Source organism: Mobula birostris, chromosome 9 (assembly GCF_030028105.1).
Source record: "Mobula birostris isolate sMobBir1 chromosome 9, sMobBir1.hap1, whole genome shotgun sequence".
Classification (NCBI taxonomy): Eukaryota; Metazoa; Chordata; class Chondrichthyes; order Myliobatiformes; family Myliobatidae; genus Mobula; species Mobula birostris.
Window position 1 is genome coordinate 120,701,163 of NC_092378.1, and position 17,858 is coordinate 120,719,020.

At 41.5% G+C, this 17,858-nt stretch overlaps 1 protein-coding gene across 4 annotated transcripts in view; it reads left to right on the plus strand.

Annotated features, from left to right (window-relative positions):
* The first annotated feature begins 264 nt into the window (after positions 1–264).
* dhrs7b (dehydrogenase/reductase (SDR family) member 7B) overlaps positions 265–17,858 on the plus strand; it is a 52,807-nt gene continuing 35,213 nt past the window's right edge. Inside the window, exons 1-4 of one of the 4 annotated variants that reach the window (XM_072268720.1) lie at positions 265–284; positions 13,798–13,973; positions 15,387–15,502; positions 16,102–16,312. In XM_072268720.1, coding sequence (XP_072124821.1) covers positions 13,802–13,973; positions 15,387–15,502; positions 16,102–16,312 — 499 coding nt within the window. In that variant the 5' untranslated portion in view covers positions 265–284; positions 13,798–13,801. Of the gene's footprint in view, positions 324–348; positions 401–13,458; positions 13,546–13,797; positions 13,974–15,386; positions 15,503–16,101; positions 16,313–17,858 lie in introns of those variants that run through there. The other 3 variants (XM_072268718.1, XM_072268717.1, XM_072268719.1) reach the window with 3 other exon arrangements.

Below are 17,858 nucleotides of genomic sequence, written 5' to 3' on the forward strand. Positions count from 1 at the left end.
TTCTAGCCAATTTACAAAGACTGACGTCTATTTCACTTCGGTAATATTAGAGCATCAAGATAAAAAATATCACAAACAACACGCAAAGAATCCGGAACGAACTATAAAACCTAATAGGCCTCCTCCGGAATACACATTTTCCCTGGTCCGTGAATGATTAAGGTCCCCGATAGAACCTTCGACTATCTGATTGGCCAGAGGGCGCAGACGTGTCCGTCTAGCTGATTATCGATTGGCTGAATGTGCTGTCAGTAATCAGGACCGACGCTGTGCGGGTGGAGTCGGTGAGTGAACCTGTTTGTGGCTGTCAGATTGGCGGACGAGTGAGTATCAATGGAGCTTACAGTCCACGTTCGGTGACTCCTGCCTGGAGGATGATGTTCGCACCATCACTGGCAGGGTGGGCGTAGCACTGGACAGGAGGCTGTTGTTCCCCCCTCCCCCAAAGCAACTGGGAGAATGAAATCGTTCCCATCCCTTCCCCCTTAAACTCAGTTATTGTGGGATTCCGCTGTGGGCCGCATGTTCTGTTTTGCTTAATTCACCTTTCGAGAGACCACACGCCCTCTGCCCTTCCGTAGACCTCAGCAGGTGTACAACCACCATTAACAAATGTTGCCCTTCCGCAATTTTGTCTATCTTGACTACTATGCAGCCGCAAATGTTAGAACATAAATCTCTAATTTAGATAGCATTCCTGAATTGATAAGGTTTGTAATTGTATCTGCTTTTTGATTCAAAGAAGCATTTTACTATTACTCATAAACCAGTGATGAACGCACTTAATAGCATCATTGTGGAGAGAAACCGAGTTGGTATTTCATTACAAACAATAGAAAATGTGCAGATGCTGGAAATCCAAGCGACACGCACAAAATGCTGGAGGAACTCAGCAGACCATGCAGCATACATGGAAAAGAATAAACAATCGACGTTTCGGGCTGAGACTCTTCATCAGGACTGTGGTACAAGATAGCGGTGAAGAGACGTTTCCTGGAAGGATACGTGACTCTGGTAGCGAATTTGAGTGAGCACATGGTCGGAAAAGTCGGAGGGCAGCAGAGATCACAGAGGGGGAGCAGTGAGAGAGGAGTAAGAACATGAAAAGCCATTCTGATATAGGACCACAGATAATGAAATAGCAACTCACAAAATGCTGGAGAAACTCAGCAGACCAGGCAGCAGCTATGGAAAAGAGTAAACCAGTCGTCCTGATGAAGGGTCTCAGCCCAAAACATTGACTGTTTTCTCTTTTCCATAGATGCTGTCTGGCCTGCTGAGTTCCTCACACATTTTGTGTGTGTTGCCAGTGTTCTGTTATATGTAGTTCTATATCAGAATGGCTTTTCATGTTCTTACTCCTTGCCAATAGTAATCTCCATTTTGCTCCAGGGTTTCCATTCAAGGGAAATAAGTACTCGGTAATAAACTGGCATTAAATCTACAGCTGAGTCCTCCACTTGAATTTTTTAAAAAGCCTCCAATTTCTAATAACTTTGTGAGCAAATTTGCATAAGTAACAGATGTTACAAAGCCAGTCATTGTTAATAGTGGTGCACTAGCTATGCAGCTGGCCACTAAGAATCTGAGTATGATAATGGGAGCAATTGAGGCAAGCAGTGTGCTACACCAGACATGTATTTAGAGCAGGGAAATTGACTACTATTTAATGAATTAGCTCTGGAACAAAGACAAAATGGCTGCCATACTGTTCAGTACTGTGCATCAGAGATCCCTGGGGTGCAGTGGAAGTCTGCTTGTTCAGACTTGAGATTTCCTGCACGCTGTCCTTGAGCAGACTATTCTGAAGGTGATGAGTAGTTGGTCCTAATGCAGATCTTCCACTGGAAACGTCAATTATCATTTTGCCTCCACAGATGTTGCCTGACCTGTTGAGTTCCTCCAGCAGTTTTTGCAATGGACATTCCATGATTTATAAAAGTAATTTTCTTGGGTGGGGGTGGGGGAGTTTGCAGTGAAGTTTCAGGAGGTAAATAAGCTGGATGAAATGAGCTGCATGCCATTTGCTACTGTGAGAAATATTATACAAATAAAAGATATGTATCCCAAATAATTGGTGGCATTGTAGTGAAAGTTCATAAATTGTATTGGTAATGTTACCAGACATTTTAGAAGGTTACATTTTAAAAGGAAACCCATAGAACAATTGGTGTTGTGTTGTTGGTCTCAGAGTGAACTATATCTGAGAATTCAAGCAGAATTCTTTTTTTTTTGTGGGGTGGGGGGCTATTCTTGATCATGATTGGAGTTGAGACGGGGTTTGATCCTACTGGAAATTAACATCTTTGCTCTAATAAAACATTTTAGGCATTTTACAAGCATGGTATTAAATGAATTTTAACAGCCATGAAGGAAATATTCTGAAAAAAAATCAAAAATTTAGTTTAAAAAGTTAGGTGTATCTTGGGAGAGGCAAATAGGGTAAAGAAGTTTGGGAAGGGAATTCTAGCCTTGAAGCAGTGGTTGAAGTTAAGGATATGCATTAGACCAGAAATAGAGAAGTTGTAGCATAGAATTTTGAGATTTATGGAGCTGGGGAAGTTAAATTAGACAGGAGGGATTGATTCTGGAGGTGTTGTTGGGCAATGCACTGAGATTATGAATAAAGATAATTGCCTGTTGTATTTGATTGCCCGAGCAAAGTATTGGCGTAGAGTAGCCTGGTAGAGATGGTGGCTGGCTTCTGATTAGGAATATGGATATCAGCCAAAAGCTTGCTGGTGCTGGATATCTGAAATAGAAACAAATGCTGGAAATGCTCAGCATGGCAGGCAGCATCTGTGGCAAGAGATGCAGTTAATAATATATTCTGTTTTTATTAGTGAGTAGGGGTATAAATTTGACTGATAGAAAGACCGAGGCCCTTCATCAGCACTCAGTTTTTATGCTACTAACATTTTCAGTTTCCTCATGGACCACGTTTGCATTGCTCATAGGAAAGGCTATCTAGTTATTTTCTTTCAGAGCAGCATGGAAGAAATTTGGCATTAGAATCAGAGCTGTAACAGCATTTTAGAATAATGCATGACAAGGTAGACATGAAATGGGCAAAACCTACAGACCACTTGTGCTTAAATACTGGTGTAAGCTGAATTAATAAATGAGTATTGTACTTACTACATTTTCATGCTCAGGACATAATGGCTATTTATTCTCTGTTTGCATTTGGACCATAAAATAAAGGAGCAGAACTAGGCCATTCGGCTCATCAAGTCTGCTCCGCCATTCAATCATGGTTGATTTATTTTCCCTCTCAACCCCAATCTCCCACATTCTCCCTGTAACCTCTGATGCCTTGACTAATCAAGAATCTGTCAACCTCTGCTTTAAATATACCCAATGATTTGGCCTCCATGGCTGTCTATGGCAATGAATACCTTCTCGTTGGCAATTGCAATTACTCTCACTTTTGCCTCCTGACATTTTGTTTCAATTTCAATTACCTTTGCAAATGTAATTAAGAAAGCCAACTGGAGTAATGCCATGAATAAGCAAGGAACTTGCAATGTTTTGACAGTATGGGTGATTTTAGTTTTAAGACTACGGCATTTTAATTTCAAATAAATTTTAGTGCATCCATTATAGCAGCAGGTGATTGCTTGCTTGTTCTTGAGCACATTTCTCTGAGGGAAATGAGATCTTTGCTGAACTATTGGTGAATAGTCACCAAGAGAATCTCTTGTGCTTTGACTAATGGTAGATGTATACTTGAATTTGACGTGTGAAGTAAGAACGAAGCTTGATTAGGCGAGAAGAATAAAAACAAAAACTGCTGGAAACACACAGGCGATTAGGCAGCATATGTGGAAAGAGTTAAAAACCTTTGGTCAGAACTTTTTCTTTCTTGTCATGTTGCCAGATTTGCTGGCTGTTTCCAGCATTTTCTATTTTTAATACAGATTGTCAGCATCGGAAAATGTCTCAGAAGGCTACATCCATTTGTAAGTATCTAAGTACAGTGTGGGTCTGGCAACATTCCCACCTTAGTGAATCAGTAGTTTATGGATTTGAGTTGATTGCACCATTTGAACATACAATCCAGCTGACATTTCAGTGGAGAACTATGTGAACAGTATATTGTTGACATCTTTTGGATAATATATGAATTTAAAACTTTCTAGCTTCCTCAATATTCTCCAATAACCAAAATACAAAGAAAATGGTGTAGTGTTTCCTTGAAAGGCCATGAGGCCTTACAGTGTCCGGAGATGTTGCCTTTGATTGCAGTAGAAAAGTACTTCATTGGCTGTTAATTATTTCATCATGAGGTTGTGGAAATGTAAATTAAATTTTCGAATGCCATTTTTTCCCATTTTAGTCAGTAGTTATGTGTTACTTATTTACTTCAGAGTAACTGAAGAGTCTTCTTCATTTTATTAGGAGTGTCCAGAGGTGCTGCAGAAATTTTACATCAATGATACCAGAACTGAGAACTATCAAAAGGAAAGACTGAATTTTTTTCCTTGACTTAGTAACAAGAAGACTGAATTGTGGCCTAATGGATAATGTAATTGTTTGATAACTAAGAAAATATTTCTGCTTGTAGAAGTATCTAGTTATTAGACAATTATATTATCCAGAACTGAAGGCATATGGTGTCCTGAGTTCCTTATAGTCTTTTTCATGAGTCTCTGTTATCCACATGGTTGTTGGAATGCCAGACTTGCTATGATGAACTATTGAACCAAATTTGATAAATGCATCAAGGGTAAAATAAATCAAATAAAAGTTAGCTGATCGAAATTGATTAAGGATGTGATGGAAGATTTGTGTGGACAATAAATTCTGAAAGAACCCAGTGGCCTGTTTCTTGCTGGAAATTCTTTATTCTCTTCTTTGAAGTGTGAATGGCAATTTAATATTTTGACTTATGTTAAACTCTCAAATCCCTTATCTTTTCTACTTCTTTTGAGCAATAATATTAGATGTTTATGAGTAGAGGTGAAAATGTCGATGTTAAACAAGTCAGTGGAATCTGACAAATAACGTGCTGTCTTCCTTCTCTCTTATGCCCTTGAAGAACATTGAAGGATGGTGGAATGGTTGTGAGTCTGATAGGATGGTGTTTCAGTGTTTACTGATCTCTCACTTCAGCAACCTGAATGCTATTAATTTCCACAAAGAAGGTTAGAGGAATGACAAATGCCAACCAGAATTCTACACAGAACTATCTTCATGCTGCAGATGTCACCCATTCAAATCTCACCATCCAGTTAAATACAAGGGCTAGAAAAGAACCACAGAAGCTGCTGCCTTACTGTGGACACCTTAATGATTCACTAACATAGCCAAGAGAAAGGAACCAGTTATTCCCAGCTGTCATGGCCTAGAGGTGTGGTTTCTGTACACTTAACTGACTTCTAGTGACCTCGGGGCAGCCAGAAATCAACAATAAACAACACCCTGTGTCATTTGCATCCCAAAAGCAAATATTAAAAATAATCATGCGTGTTTTCAGCTACAGTAAGCACTTGAGTTCTTGTGGGATTACTCATTCATGCTCTTGTGTAGGTAAATGGCTAAATTTTGGACCACTTTCATCTACGGACCTTCTGAAGGTCTGTGTGGCTGACTGTTACTAACGATCATAGCGATGATAATGTTATGTGGGAGTTATTCATATTCCTGAGATATTGCAGCATATCAGAAGGCTTGGACTTCCCCCTGCTGGCCCAGCTGATAAAGACAGGATGTAACCTAGCCTCTTAGACTAAACAATCCAAGGTTCAATTCCTGACTCTGAAGTCAGGGGAACTCCAAAGTGTTCCTGTTCCCAATTACTATCCTGAACCGCTGTGGGAAATTTTGTTGTATGTGACTGTACTCTTAAGTTCTATTTATTTCTTTTCCCAAGGGAAAAGGGTAAAGTGGTGGAAGGTTTGATCATATTACAGAAAATACGGTGGCTCACCTTAAATGGTGGAGAAGTATTATGAGCTCCCAAAATCCGACGCAGATAGTGCGGTGAAGTTGGGATGTTCTGCTCCATCAGGTATCAGTATTTCATTGGGTGTTCTTACAGAACTCTGAGCTTGAGTTCTGATCTCCACTGGTGGGGATTGATGGGACAAGGGCTCGAAATCTGCACCTTCTTACTGAGACAGGATTGCTTCCACAAACAGAAAAGAATCTGCAGATGTTAGAAATCCAGAGCAACAAACACAATATGCTGGAGGAACTCAGCAGGTCAGGCAGCATAAATCGAGAGGAATAAACAGTTGATGTTTTGGGCCGAGGCCCTTCAGCAGGACTGGAAAGGAACGGGGAGAAGAATAATATTTTTAATCCAGGGAGCAGGAAGTGCAGAATCAAATATCGCTGTGATGATTGTACGTTCTAGTATCAATTGTTTGGCAACAAAAAAGTATAAAGTATAACTAGGTGGGGGGAGTGGAAGGAGTACAAGCTGCCAAGTGATAGGTGAAGCTAGAGGAAGGTAGGTGGGTATAGAGGAGTGATGAAGTGACGAGCTGGGAGGTGACTGGTGGAAGAGATAAGGGCTGAGGAAGAAGGAATATGATAGGAGAGGAGAGTGTGCTTAAGGTTTGTTTCCTTGAATGTGTGAGGATAGGGTTTATTTTCTTTGTAAAACCTCCCTCGGTCAAGTAACTTGTCTGCTGAAACAAGTGACTTAGCGCAGCATGACAGTTTATCAAATCCCACAGCTTGGCACCATAGCACAATTTGATTTTAACTGTTCCCTAAAGGATGGGTCAAATGTATCTTGGATTGTCATAGATGGAGAACTGCAGGCAGGTGAGGTGTTAAGGGAGACCTCACACAATGCATAACAATCCTGTGAGCTGACAGTTTCAGCAGAGGAGGAGAGGAGAAATGAATTAATAACTTGCCTGTAGTCAGGATAAGACAGAGCTTCAGAGAACAATTCAGCGACTGAGGTCAACAAGAATGAAGGGATAAATGAGCCCCGTTGACCCTCATGATTGTAATACTCTGATCAACAAATTTTAGGTACTGCTTGCTATTCCTAGGGGACCCAACCAACTGATTAATGGAGATCTTACAAGCAATTTGAACATGCTCTTGCTGGACAAGAAAAAAGACCATTGATGCATGTCTCAAATGTAATCAGAATTCAGCTGAAACTTTTGGAGAGGTGATTAGTGGGAACATGGAACAGCACTAGGGTATAACAAGACAGGTACGTGAGGATGAACAGAATACAATTTCATGGTTTTGTAATGTGAAGTCACGTAAGGGACGTTGACGTGAAGCATAAACAGATGAAGGACCAGCTGCATCAAATAGTTTGTTCCTGTTCTGTGATTTTGAATGAATTACCTCCAGTGTAGGTTCAGAATGGGACTGACAAGAGCAAGGCTTCTTTTGGCATATCTGGGTTTGTTCAATGGCCAAATTAGTACTGACTGCTGCAGGAGGATTCCTGTACAATGACTGCTTGCTCTGCTTCATTTTCACCTTTCATCTACATGTTTTGCAGTCCTCTGATCCTGATCTGCTATGTATTCCAACGATTGCTTATTTAATTTCTGTGGCCACTTCCTCTTGTAGTCAGAACAGGAAATCTTGAGACAAAAGGAAAACAAATTGCAGAGCTGGGAAAGACTCTCAGGCCAGACTGCAGCTGCGTGGATGAATTTATGTAGATTTGTTGAAGCTGTTAGTTATTGGGGAACCTGTTTTTTATTTAATACTTAGCTGGTATTGTTGTTCCTCTCTGCGCTTTGTGGCACATCGGACGGCAACCTTGCCATTTCTTTGGCATTCTGTCTTTTTTTTAATGAGTTCCTAATTCGACGCTCAACCCAGCCGGCCAGACTTGAACCTGGGACCACTCACCTCACAGTCCGGTGCTGATGCCACTACACCACTGGCCAGCAGATATAATGGCTACAAAAAGTAGTCAGGTTGAGTGAGTGAGCAAAGGCTGTGAAAAGATTCAGAGGAACATTGATCATTTGGAAAGCTGGATGAGGAAATAACAGCTGGAACTTCATCTAGAAAATGTGAGGTGTTTCATTTTGGGATGTTGAACAGGATATAAACGGCAGTGATCTCGAGTGTTGATATTCAGGGGGACCTTGGGGTTAAAGAAGGGAGGGAGGAGAGGAAGGCAGTGCAACGCAGTGCATGCGGCCGTTCCGAATGATATCGTACGTGTTAACTAGGATGCCGTGCACAATCCTGGTTTGATGGAGACAGCCGTGAGAAGCACGGAGGAACACCTGGAGAAACTTCTGAAATGCCTGCTTCGCTGCTGCTGCTACTGTGTGATCGAGAATCTCCGGAGGGGAAGGCCCCAAATCCTCAGTTTTGCCTATTGCCTGTTGCCAGGGCCAGGGTCGAAGCTCGGTGTCAGAGAGCTGGTCGGAGGCTCGGAGTTTTCGGACGGACTCGGAGTTGGACTGTTGTGGGATTCTTCCAGGATGCTGCATCGGCAAGTTTGCGGTGCTGGAGGTTCACTGTCTGCGTGAGATGATGGGACTTTTGAGAGACTTTGAGACTTTTTACCGTGCCCATGGTCTGTTCTTTATCAAATTATGGTATTGCTTTGCGCTGTTGTAACTATATGTTATAATTATGTGGTTTTTGTAAGTTTTTCAGTCCGTTTGTCATGTGTTTCTGTGATATCATTCTGGAGAAACATTGTATCATTTCTTAATGCATGCATTATTAAATCACAATAAAAGGGGACTGTGTGTCCTCATAATCTAATCTAATCTTCCTAAGAATGGTGACAGTAGTGGATAGGGTATTGAAGAAGGCTTTTGGCATTCTTGCCTTCATAGGCCAATGCCTTGAGTACAAGAGTTGGAGAATCGTGTTGCAGATGTACCAAACATTAGTCTGGCTGCACATGGTGTATTGAGTACAGTTCTGGTAGAAATTCTGTATTAGAAAGAGAAGTAGAGATTCACCACGACGTTGCCTGGAATGGAGGGCTTCACATATAAGGAGAGGTAAAATAGGCTAGGTTTATTCTTGATGGAATGTAGGATTCTGTGGGGTTGCTACTTAGAGGTTTATAAAATTATGATAGTGTATGCAGATTATTTTCTCTAGTACAGGGGAATCTAAAATTAGAGGGCAAAGGTTTAAGTTAGGGGTCGAAATTTAAGGGAAATCTGTGAGGCAGGTTTTTCCACACAGAGGGTAGTGGTTCTGTGGAATGAATTGCCAGACAGTCGTAGAGACAGATACAATTGCATCTTTTTAATGGCATTCGGACAGATACATGGATAGAAAAGGAGTAAGGGGATTTAGGCCCAATGCAGGTAAATGCGATTAGTGTAGATAGGCATAATAGTTGGCATGGACAATTTGGGTCAAAGAGTCTGTTTCTGTGTTCTACAACTTTGTGATTCCAGCTCTGGCAAATTGAGAAAAATGCTAGAAATTATGAAATAGTCCACTTTGTCAGGGGCAATAATAAAAAATAGCATATCACGTTAATGATAAGAGATCGCAGAGCTCTGAATTGCTAAGAGATTTCGGTGAACAAATGCATGATTTTTGCAAATCTCCTAAGCAGGTACAGCAAGTTACTGAATACACTAATCGAATGTTGTTGTTTATGGTTGAGGAACTGAATACAAAAAATGGGCAGAATGGGTCAGCGACCAACACAACTAATGGGAACATCCTGCACACAGTTCACGAAACTACCTAGCCGCCTTCTTTTAAATATACTTCTACTACTAATCAGTGTGCAGTTGGAGACCATAATTTGCATTTTGATCACGTGTTTTTGGGCCGACTGAGCGATCTGGTACTTTTGCTGTCTCCGAGGGAATTCAGCATGGTTGAGAACAGAGAGTGTGGTTTAATGGCGGATGGCAGAGCCAAACCCATGATCAGCTCCAATTCTTGACTATCTCGCCAATTAAAGCGCCAAGCAAGATTGAAGTCAACAAGGACGAGAGCAGAAGACAAACAGGAATTCAGCATCATCTGCCTGCTTTTGACTGGTCTCCCGCTTCCTCTTGCATGCTGCTGCTGGTGGAAGGTGCAGGAGTCCTGCGTCTTGGTCCAGGTTTCTGGATTGGACTCATTTTTAGAGGACTCTGCAGTTCCTGTTCTGTGTTTCTGGTTACTCCTATTTTATAAATTGTGATTTTTGTGCAGTTTTGATCAGGGTGGACAGACTCCGTGGCCTACAGTCAATGAACGACAGAGTACTACATTGAACTAAACTGAACATTCCTCGACTTTTCCAAGGACACTGCAGTTTGATGTTTAATATTGTGTTTTATTCGCTTGTTTTTTTGGAATTTGCGTGATTTTTTTTGTGTTGGGTGTTTGATGTCTTCTTCTTTTCTTTGAACAGGTTCCACAGTGTTTATTTCATGGCTGTCTGCGGGAAAATGAATCTCAGGGTTGTATACTGCATATGTACTTTGAGAATAAATGTTCTTTGAATTTGACTTTGGAGAAGTTTGTTTCATTTACGCCATTACAAAGATTACAGCTGCTATACTATGTGCATTCATGGTATTCTTAAGGAAGAATGTTTGAAAGGAGTTCAGAGAAATTAATTGGACAGATTCAAGTTCAAGCTTAATTGTCAGTCAACCATACACATGAATACAGCCAAATGAAACTGCATTATTCCAGGGCTATGGTGCAAAACATAGTACCAATACTCACACATACTGTTTTTCTGTTACAGTAGCTTAGTCACAAAAAAATGTGTGTGTGTATATATCCCAAGTCTCTGAGTGTCATGGCCTGTAGATTGATGGTACAGCAATTCCTCATCATGCGCTAGTGCAGATGCTGATTAATATAATTCAACCGATCCTCGACCAAGTGAACACAGGGCAGCACTGACGGGAGGGGCCAGCCCTCAACCCAGCAGACACTAGTCTCTCCCACACCGGCCTCCAGCGTCTCCTTCCCTGGGCGGCTGCAACGAGTACAGGTGACCCTGTGGCATGAGGGACTGCTCCACACAACATCTGAGGCCACACAGCTTCCCCCGCTGTTGGTCTTGGCAATGAGCCAATGAACCGGACTTGCAGTATTCTCCATCACCAATGTCCAGCAGGGTCTTGTGATCACTAGAGTAACTGGGTCTGATGGATTATTTTATGAGAACAAGTTTAGCTGGCAAAACTTGTATCTGCTGGAGTTAGAAAAGTGAGATTGGGCTAAGATCCTAAGATGTCTTGATAGTGTGGATGTAGAGATGACATTTCCTCTCTTGGGAGAATCTAGAACTGAAGGTCACTGAAGAGTAAGAGGTCACCCATTCAAGCCAGATTTGATGATTTTTTTTTCCTCCAAGGGTCATTGGTCTTGGGAACACTTCCTCAAAGGACAGTGAAAGCAGAATCTTAAAGACAGAAGGAGTTAGATACTTGATAAACAAAGTGATGAATTATTACAATGGTAGATAAGAATGCAGAGGTGAAGTTATAATTGGATCAATTGTGATCCCAAGTGACCGACTCTTTCTAATTTGTATGTTTGGACAAGGAATTCAAAATAATTGCGTAGAAAGGGGGGAGAAACGGGAGTTCTCTGGGGTCATTCTGGTAGCAGTTTATATTCCACCTCAGACCATTGTCAATCAGGCTTTAGATGATCTGAGCAATGGGATCAACATGCACGAAACAGCACACCCTAACACCTTCACCATCGTTTTGAGAGATTTTAACAAGGCCAGTCTCAAAAAATCGCGAAGCAATTGTCATCAACAGTTGACTTGCAATATCAGGGGAAACAACACACTGGACCATTGCTACACCACCATCAAGAATGCCTACCGTGCTATTCCACGCCCTCACTTCGGGAAGTCTGATCACCTGGCTGTACTTCTACTCCCTGAGAATAGGCAGAGACTAGAGACTGCAGCACCAGCAGTGAGGACCAAGAAGGTTTGAACAAGGGAAGCACAGAAGCGCCTACAGGACTGCATTGAATTAGGGGACGACTGTATTCAGGGATTCATCTGCGAATCTGGATGAGTATGCTACAGTTGTTACTGACTTCATTAAAACCTGTGTGGATGAGTGTGTGCCTACAAAGACTTACTGTACAGTCCCAAACCAAAAGCTGTGGATGAACCAGAAGGTACATTCACAACACACTGGAGGAACTCAGCAGGTCGGGCAGCATCCGTGGAAACGATCAGTCAATGTTTCGGGCTGGAACCCTTTGTCAGGATATGCTGGAGGAATTCAGCAGGTCGGGCAGCATCCATGGAAACGATCAGTCAATGAAGGGTTCCAGCCCAAAACGATGACTGATCATTTCCACGGATGCTGCCCGACCTGCTGAGTTCCTCCAGCATGTCAGGAGTGTTGCTTTGACCCCAACATCTGCAGAGTATTTTGTGTCCAGGAGGTACATTGCCTGCTGAAGGCTAGATCTGTGGCATTCAAGTTTGGCACCCCAGACCTGTATTAGAAAACCAGGTATGATTTGCAGAGGGCTGTTTCAAGGATGAAGAGACAATTTCGAACGAGGTTGGAAGTGATATCAGATACGCGGCAGCTCTGGCAACATCTGCAAGACATTACTTCCTACAAAGTGAAACCCAATAGTATGAATGGCAGTGATGCTTCACTACCAGGTGAACTCAACTCCTTCTATGCATGCTTTGAAAGGGAGAACACAACTACAACTGTGAAGATCCTGGCTGCTCCTGATGACCCTGTGATCTCTGTCTCAGAGGCCGATGTTAGGCTGTCTTTAAAGAGAGTGAACCCTCGCAAGGCAGAAGGACCCGATGGAGTACCTGGTGAGGCTCTAAAAACCTGTGCCAACTAACTATTAGGAGTACTCAAGGACATTTTCACCTCTCACTGCTACCGACATCTTCAGGAATCAGTGTCTCAGAAAGGCAGCGTCCATTAAGGACCTCCAGCACCCAGGGCATGCCCTTTTCTCACTGTTACCATCAGGTAGGAGATACAGAAGCCTGAAAGCACACACTCAGCGGTTCAGAAACAACTCCTTCCCGTCTGCCATCCGATTCCTAAATGGACATTGAAGCTTTGAACACTATCTCACTTTTTTAATATACAGTATTTCTGTTTTTGCACATTAAAAAAAATCTTTTCAATATATGTAATTGATTTACTTGTTTATTTATTATTTTATTTTATTTTTTTCCCTCTCTGCTAGATTATGTATTGCATTGAACTGCTGCTGCTAATTAACAAGTTTCACGCCACATGCTGGTGATGATAAACCTGATTCTGAGAATGTTGCAATCAATATCACACGATTGCACTATTTCAGATGTTGCACTGACAAGTTATGGCAATTAGGTTTCTACTTATTACATGTTAATTCTGTAGAATTTACTCCATTCTTTCCTCCTCCCCCTCGATTAATAAATGAAATCCTAGTGGCTGAAATTAAAGCCAAGTTTGGATGAGACCAGCTACCCAAACTTAAAATAGAATTCACAGCTGCTGGTAAGTGATGTCATTTTGTCTTTGCGTGTCCTCTCTGAGTTTGCAGTTCACTGGTTGGGAATTAGTTCAGCTAAGTCTGGACACCGCTCAATGATCTAGTGCCGTACGTTTGCAGGTGCGATTTTTCGGATGAGAGATTTATCAAGGTCTTGTTTGTTCCCTTAGGTAGTTGGATCACACCATGCTATTCAAAAAGCAGAGCAATTTGTTTCAGTCCATTAAAGCCATTTTAAACCCTGGGATTTCATGCCTGTCAGGCTATCTAGACGCGGCACATTTTCCTCTTAACTCTGGTGCAGCTAATTGGTAGGCACTGGAAGTGTTATGCTTGGATTTTTAAATGTTATTTTCTCTCCATAATCCCCAGGAGAATGCTGTACAAAGGGACTCTTGTGCAAGTAACGTCGTCAAACTTCCTGCCATTGCTGCTGGGTAGTGCAGGCCTTATCATTTTATACAGGCTACTGCAGCAGATGAAAGAGAAAGCTTGCATTCAGGATGCTGTGGTGGTCATAACAGGAGCAAGTTCTGGCCTTGGTAAAGGTAAGTTAAACCAGAGGAGTTCATAATGCTTCCATTCCTCTTGCCTTCCCTCCTGAGCTTCTAATCTGTTTACCATGTTGCTAATGTTTGCCACCTTTTCCTGAAAATATAATACATAAATTGTCTCTTCCTCAAAGTGTTTACCTCTGATTTGGTGCCTAAGATGGTGTAACACTGAAGAGGGTCATTTGTTTGTTTTTGCCAGTACTGGTCTTTGAAAGACTGATCAAATTAGTCACGCGCTCTTATTCCTATGGTCCTGCAAGCTCTCCTTTTTCAAGTATTTACTGGTTCCTGTTTGTAAGTTATTATTGAATCTACCTCCACTATCTATTCTGGAGTACAAGAACTTGCTATATCAAAAAAAATGCTCCTTTTTATTATCTTTAAACTGTATCCAATTACTGTAAATAGTTCCTTCAATATTTACTCTGTCAATATCCTCTTTTTATAGCTTTCTTACATCCCTACTTCACCTTGAACACCATTGGCTGCCAAATGCTTAAAGTCTGGAATTCCTTGCTTAAGCATCTGCTCCTCTTCATCTGTTATGTTTTAAAATGCTCCATAAAAGTTCAAATTTAATTATCATTCAATTATGCAGGAATATAGCCAAATGAAACAGCGTTCCTCTAGGGCCAAGGTGTAAAACACATTGCACACAGCACACCGCAGATAGCACATAGCACATATAGCTCATGTGGTTATGATAGCAGAAAAACATACAGTCACAAAGAAAAATAGTAATAGAGCCCAGGTCCTTGAGTGACATGGCTTATAGATTAATGGTAAATTGTTCTGGCCTAGCTTGTTCTTCCACCGAGCGAACGCTGATGTGAGGGGCCGACAACCAACCCAGCACAGACTCCAGCGCACCCACAGAGCCCTCTGCTCTCTCCCACACTGCCTCTGATGTCTCCTCCCCAGGCGACTGCAATAGGGGACCCTGTGACGTGAGGACCTGGTCCTTGCCACAACCGAGGCAACGTATCTCCCCTGCTGTCTGTCTCCTCAATGTACTCAGTGAACTGGACTTGCAGTGTTCTATATTATTAATGTCCAACAGGGTCTTGCGATCACAATAAAAACGTCCAAGACAATCACTTGCACCATGTAATGCTTCAGCACAACAATAGTATGCAGCAAGTCCAGGCAACAACAGTACCCCATAAGTTCAGCTCCTTTGCTATTGAGCAACTTGCTGATGGAATAGTCCTGATGTGATATTCTTGGTGTTCTTAGTAAAGGACGAACATCTTACCAGAAGCCCCACAACTCGGGCCAGGGTACTAAATAGTGTTTGATAACACTTGTGTGAGGTACCTTGGGCACATTTTGCTCTCTTAGAGTTGCTATAGAAATGCAAATATTGCTGCTGTTGAAGCTAAAACTGATGATTTTTGTCTTCACCAGATTGTGCAAGAGTCTTTCATGCAGCAGGTGCAAAGCTGGTATTATGTGGCCGGGACAGGGAGAAGCTGGACGGACTCGCAAAGGAGCTGACAGAAATGGCAAATGGCAAGAGAAAAGTAGGATACGAGTAATGATGCATGTTAGTTAACGATCACAAAGCTAAGTGCCATGAATTTGAAGTGGTTGTGAGTAAACCCAGTAAAGAAACTAAACAGAAGTTCACTTATCCAGAGAATAGTAGTTGAGGGGAAGCTAGATGAAAAAATAAGACATAGGAGCAGAATTAGGCCATTTGTCCCATCATGTCTGCTCCGCCATTCAGTTACGTCAGATTTATTAGCCGCCTCAACCCCTTTCTCCTGCCTTTTCACTGTAACCTTTGATGCCCTTACAGAAAAAGGAATGTAAATGTATATGAATAGATTAACATAATGAAGGATAAACACCAGCATGACCTCCAATGTTATAACATGTTAGAGAAGCGCCAATGGTGCTCTGGCTGCTGTCAACTCAAAAATGAGTGCAGCAGCCAAATAAGTTGAAAACTGGTAATCAATATTGTCTCTTTCATTTACATTTTGAATTGAGTTACTTACCTCTTGGCTCATGGTAAAGGGGACCTACCAATTGCCATTGTAATCAGGTAAAATACACGTGTATATTGGAAAAAGAAATCATTACATGGTTTAATCCTCTCATCTTTGCTTGTCCATAGACATACACACCTCATGTGGTGACCTTTGATCTAGCAGATGTGGACTCGGTGAGCAGCAGTGCAGAAAAGATTCTTAATTGTTACGGCCAGGTGGATGTACTGATAAATAACGCAGGCATCAGTTACCGTGGAAACATCCTGGAAACTGCTGTTAGTGTTGATAAAGATGTAATGAATGTCAACTATTTTGGACCAGTGGCTTTAACAAAAGGTAGTGTTTACTTGCATATTCTGTAAGGCTTCACCAATCTTTATTTTCCAGCTGAACTGCCCAGTCCACAAGTCTTCACTTTAGAGGACATTTTTTTTTCTCCATTTTCTGTCGTAGCAGTGTCATTAAACATCTAGAAGGGTACCTGGTGTAAAATCCTTGTATAAAGAAGTGTTTTGTTTCAATAGCCTCTACTCCCTCATTAAGGAGAAGGCTGAACACTGGAATCAGCAGATTCTTCTTCTTGAAATAGTCCTCCAGGTGGACAAGGCATTGATGAGACCTTGTTGCACTCAGAAGGTGGTACCTCCAATGCTGCAGGCATCAGTTTAGGCATGAAATATCATGGGTGTTTAAAATCTGAAAGTAATAGCAAAATGCTTGAAGTATTCAGCTGGCAAGATGGCATCTGTAGAGAGAAGCAGAGTCTATTATTTCTTATCAAAACTGTACAAAATTTGTGATTAAACAAGTGCAATGAAGCTGGGGAGGAAGAAGAAGAACAAAAGAGATCTGTTCTGCTAGAATGCAGGAGGGATTAAATGTAATGGTTATTATGATCCAAGACAAAGGGTAATTGTAACAAATGGAAACAGAAGATACAGTACTGTAGGTTCAGAGAATATGATAATAAGAGTAGTAGAATAGTTATATGAAGCTTTAGAAGCCATTGTTGGGTTTGAAAAGCTGTAATGTACTTAAAGATCTTGTTCCTCAAATTTACTTTGAGCTTCATTGAAACAGCAGGAAACTGAGATCAGAGGTCAAAAGGGTCGGGAAGTACTTAGAGTGATTAACAGATGATCAGGAGCTTGGAGCTTTGCTTCTGATCGTCCTCCACTAACACCAAACCTTAGTTTTCAACAAAGCTTTTGGTTTCTTCCTTTTCATACTCATCACAGTGAATTTGCCTGTGTACTTTTAAGCCCTTTTCCCACCTGTTTGGTTTGCAATTTTACACCTTGTGCAGTGGAATCTTCAGAATTGTGGATTTACCCACTTGCCTTTTGGTTTCTCAAGATCTTTGTATTGTAAACTTGAATAGTCTACTATATCTTTATGATACATGTGAACTATCAACACAAATGAAATATTGTCACTGAACTTGCTGACAAGGACAGCATTGTTGTCTCCCAGACAAACTCTGCCTTGCAAAGTACCAGATCTGTGGCACTTTCTTTCGGACAATCACCCCACTGAACGTTTATCTGTCATTTCCCAGACTGCCACTGATCTCACTTCTTAAGGTATTCACGGCCTCTAACATCACTGTCCTAAACATGCACAGCTTGTGTCGACCTCCTTCCCAGGATCCACAAGAAGAAAAATCCTGATACACTCACTGTTTCTACCTAGTCATACTTCATGAAAGTTTTTAATTCTTTATCTCTGCACCATTCCCACCTTTCCACCTGCATCTTCTACAATTCTAATCCCATCTGCAACCTTAGACTTCATTTTAAATAAAGAATACTTTTGAATTGGAATTCTTTCCCTTTAAGGATTGCTATAGAAAGAACATGGGCAAGATCATTACTTAGGGTCA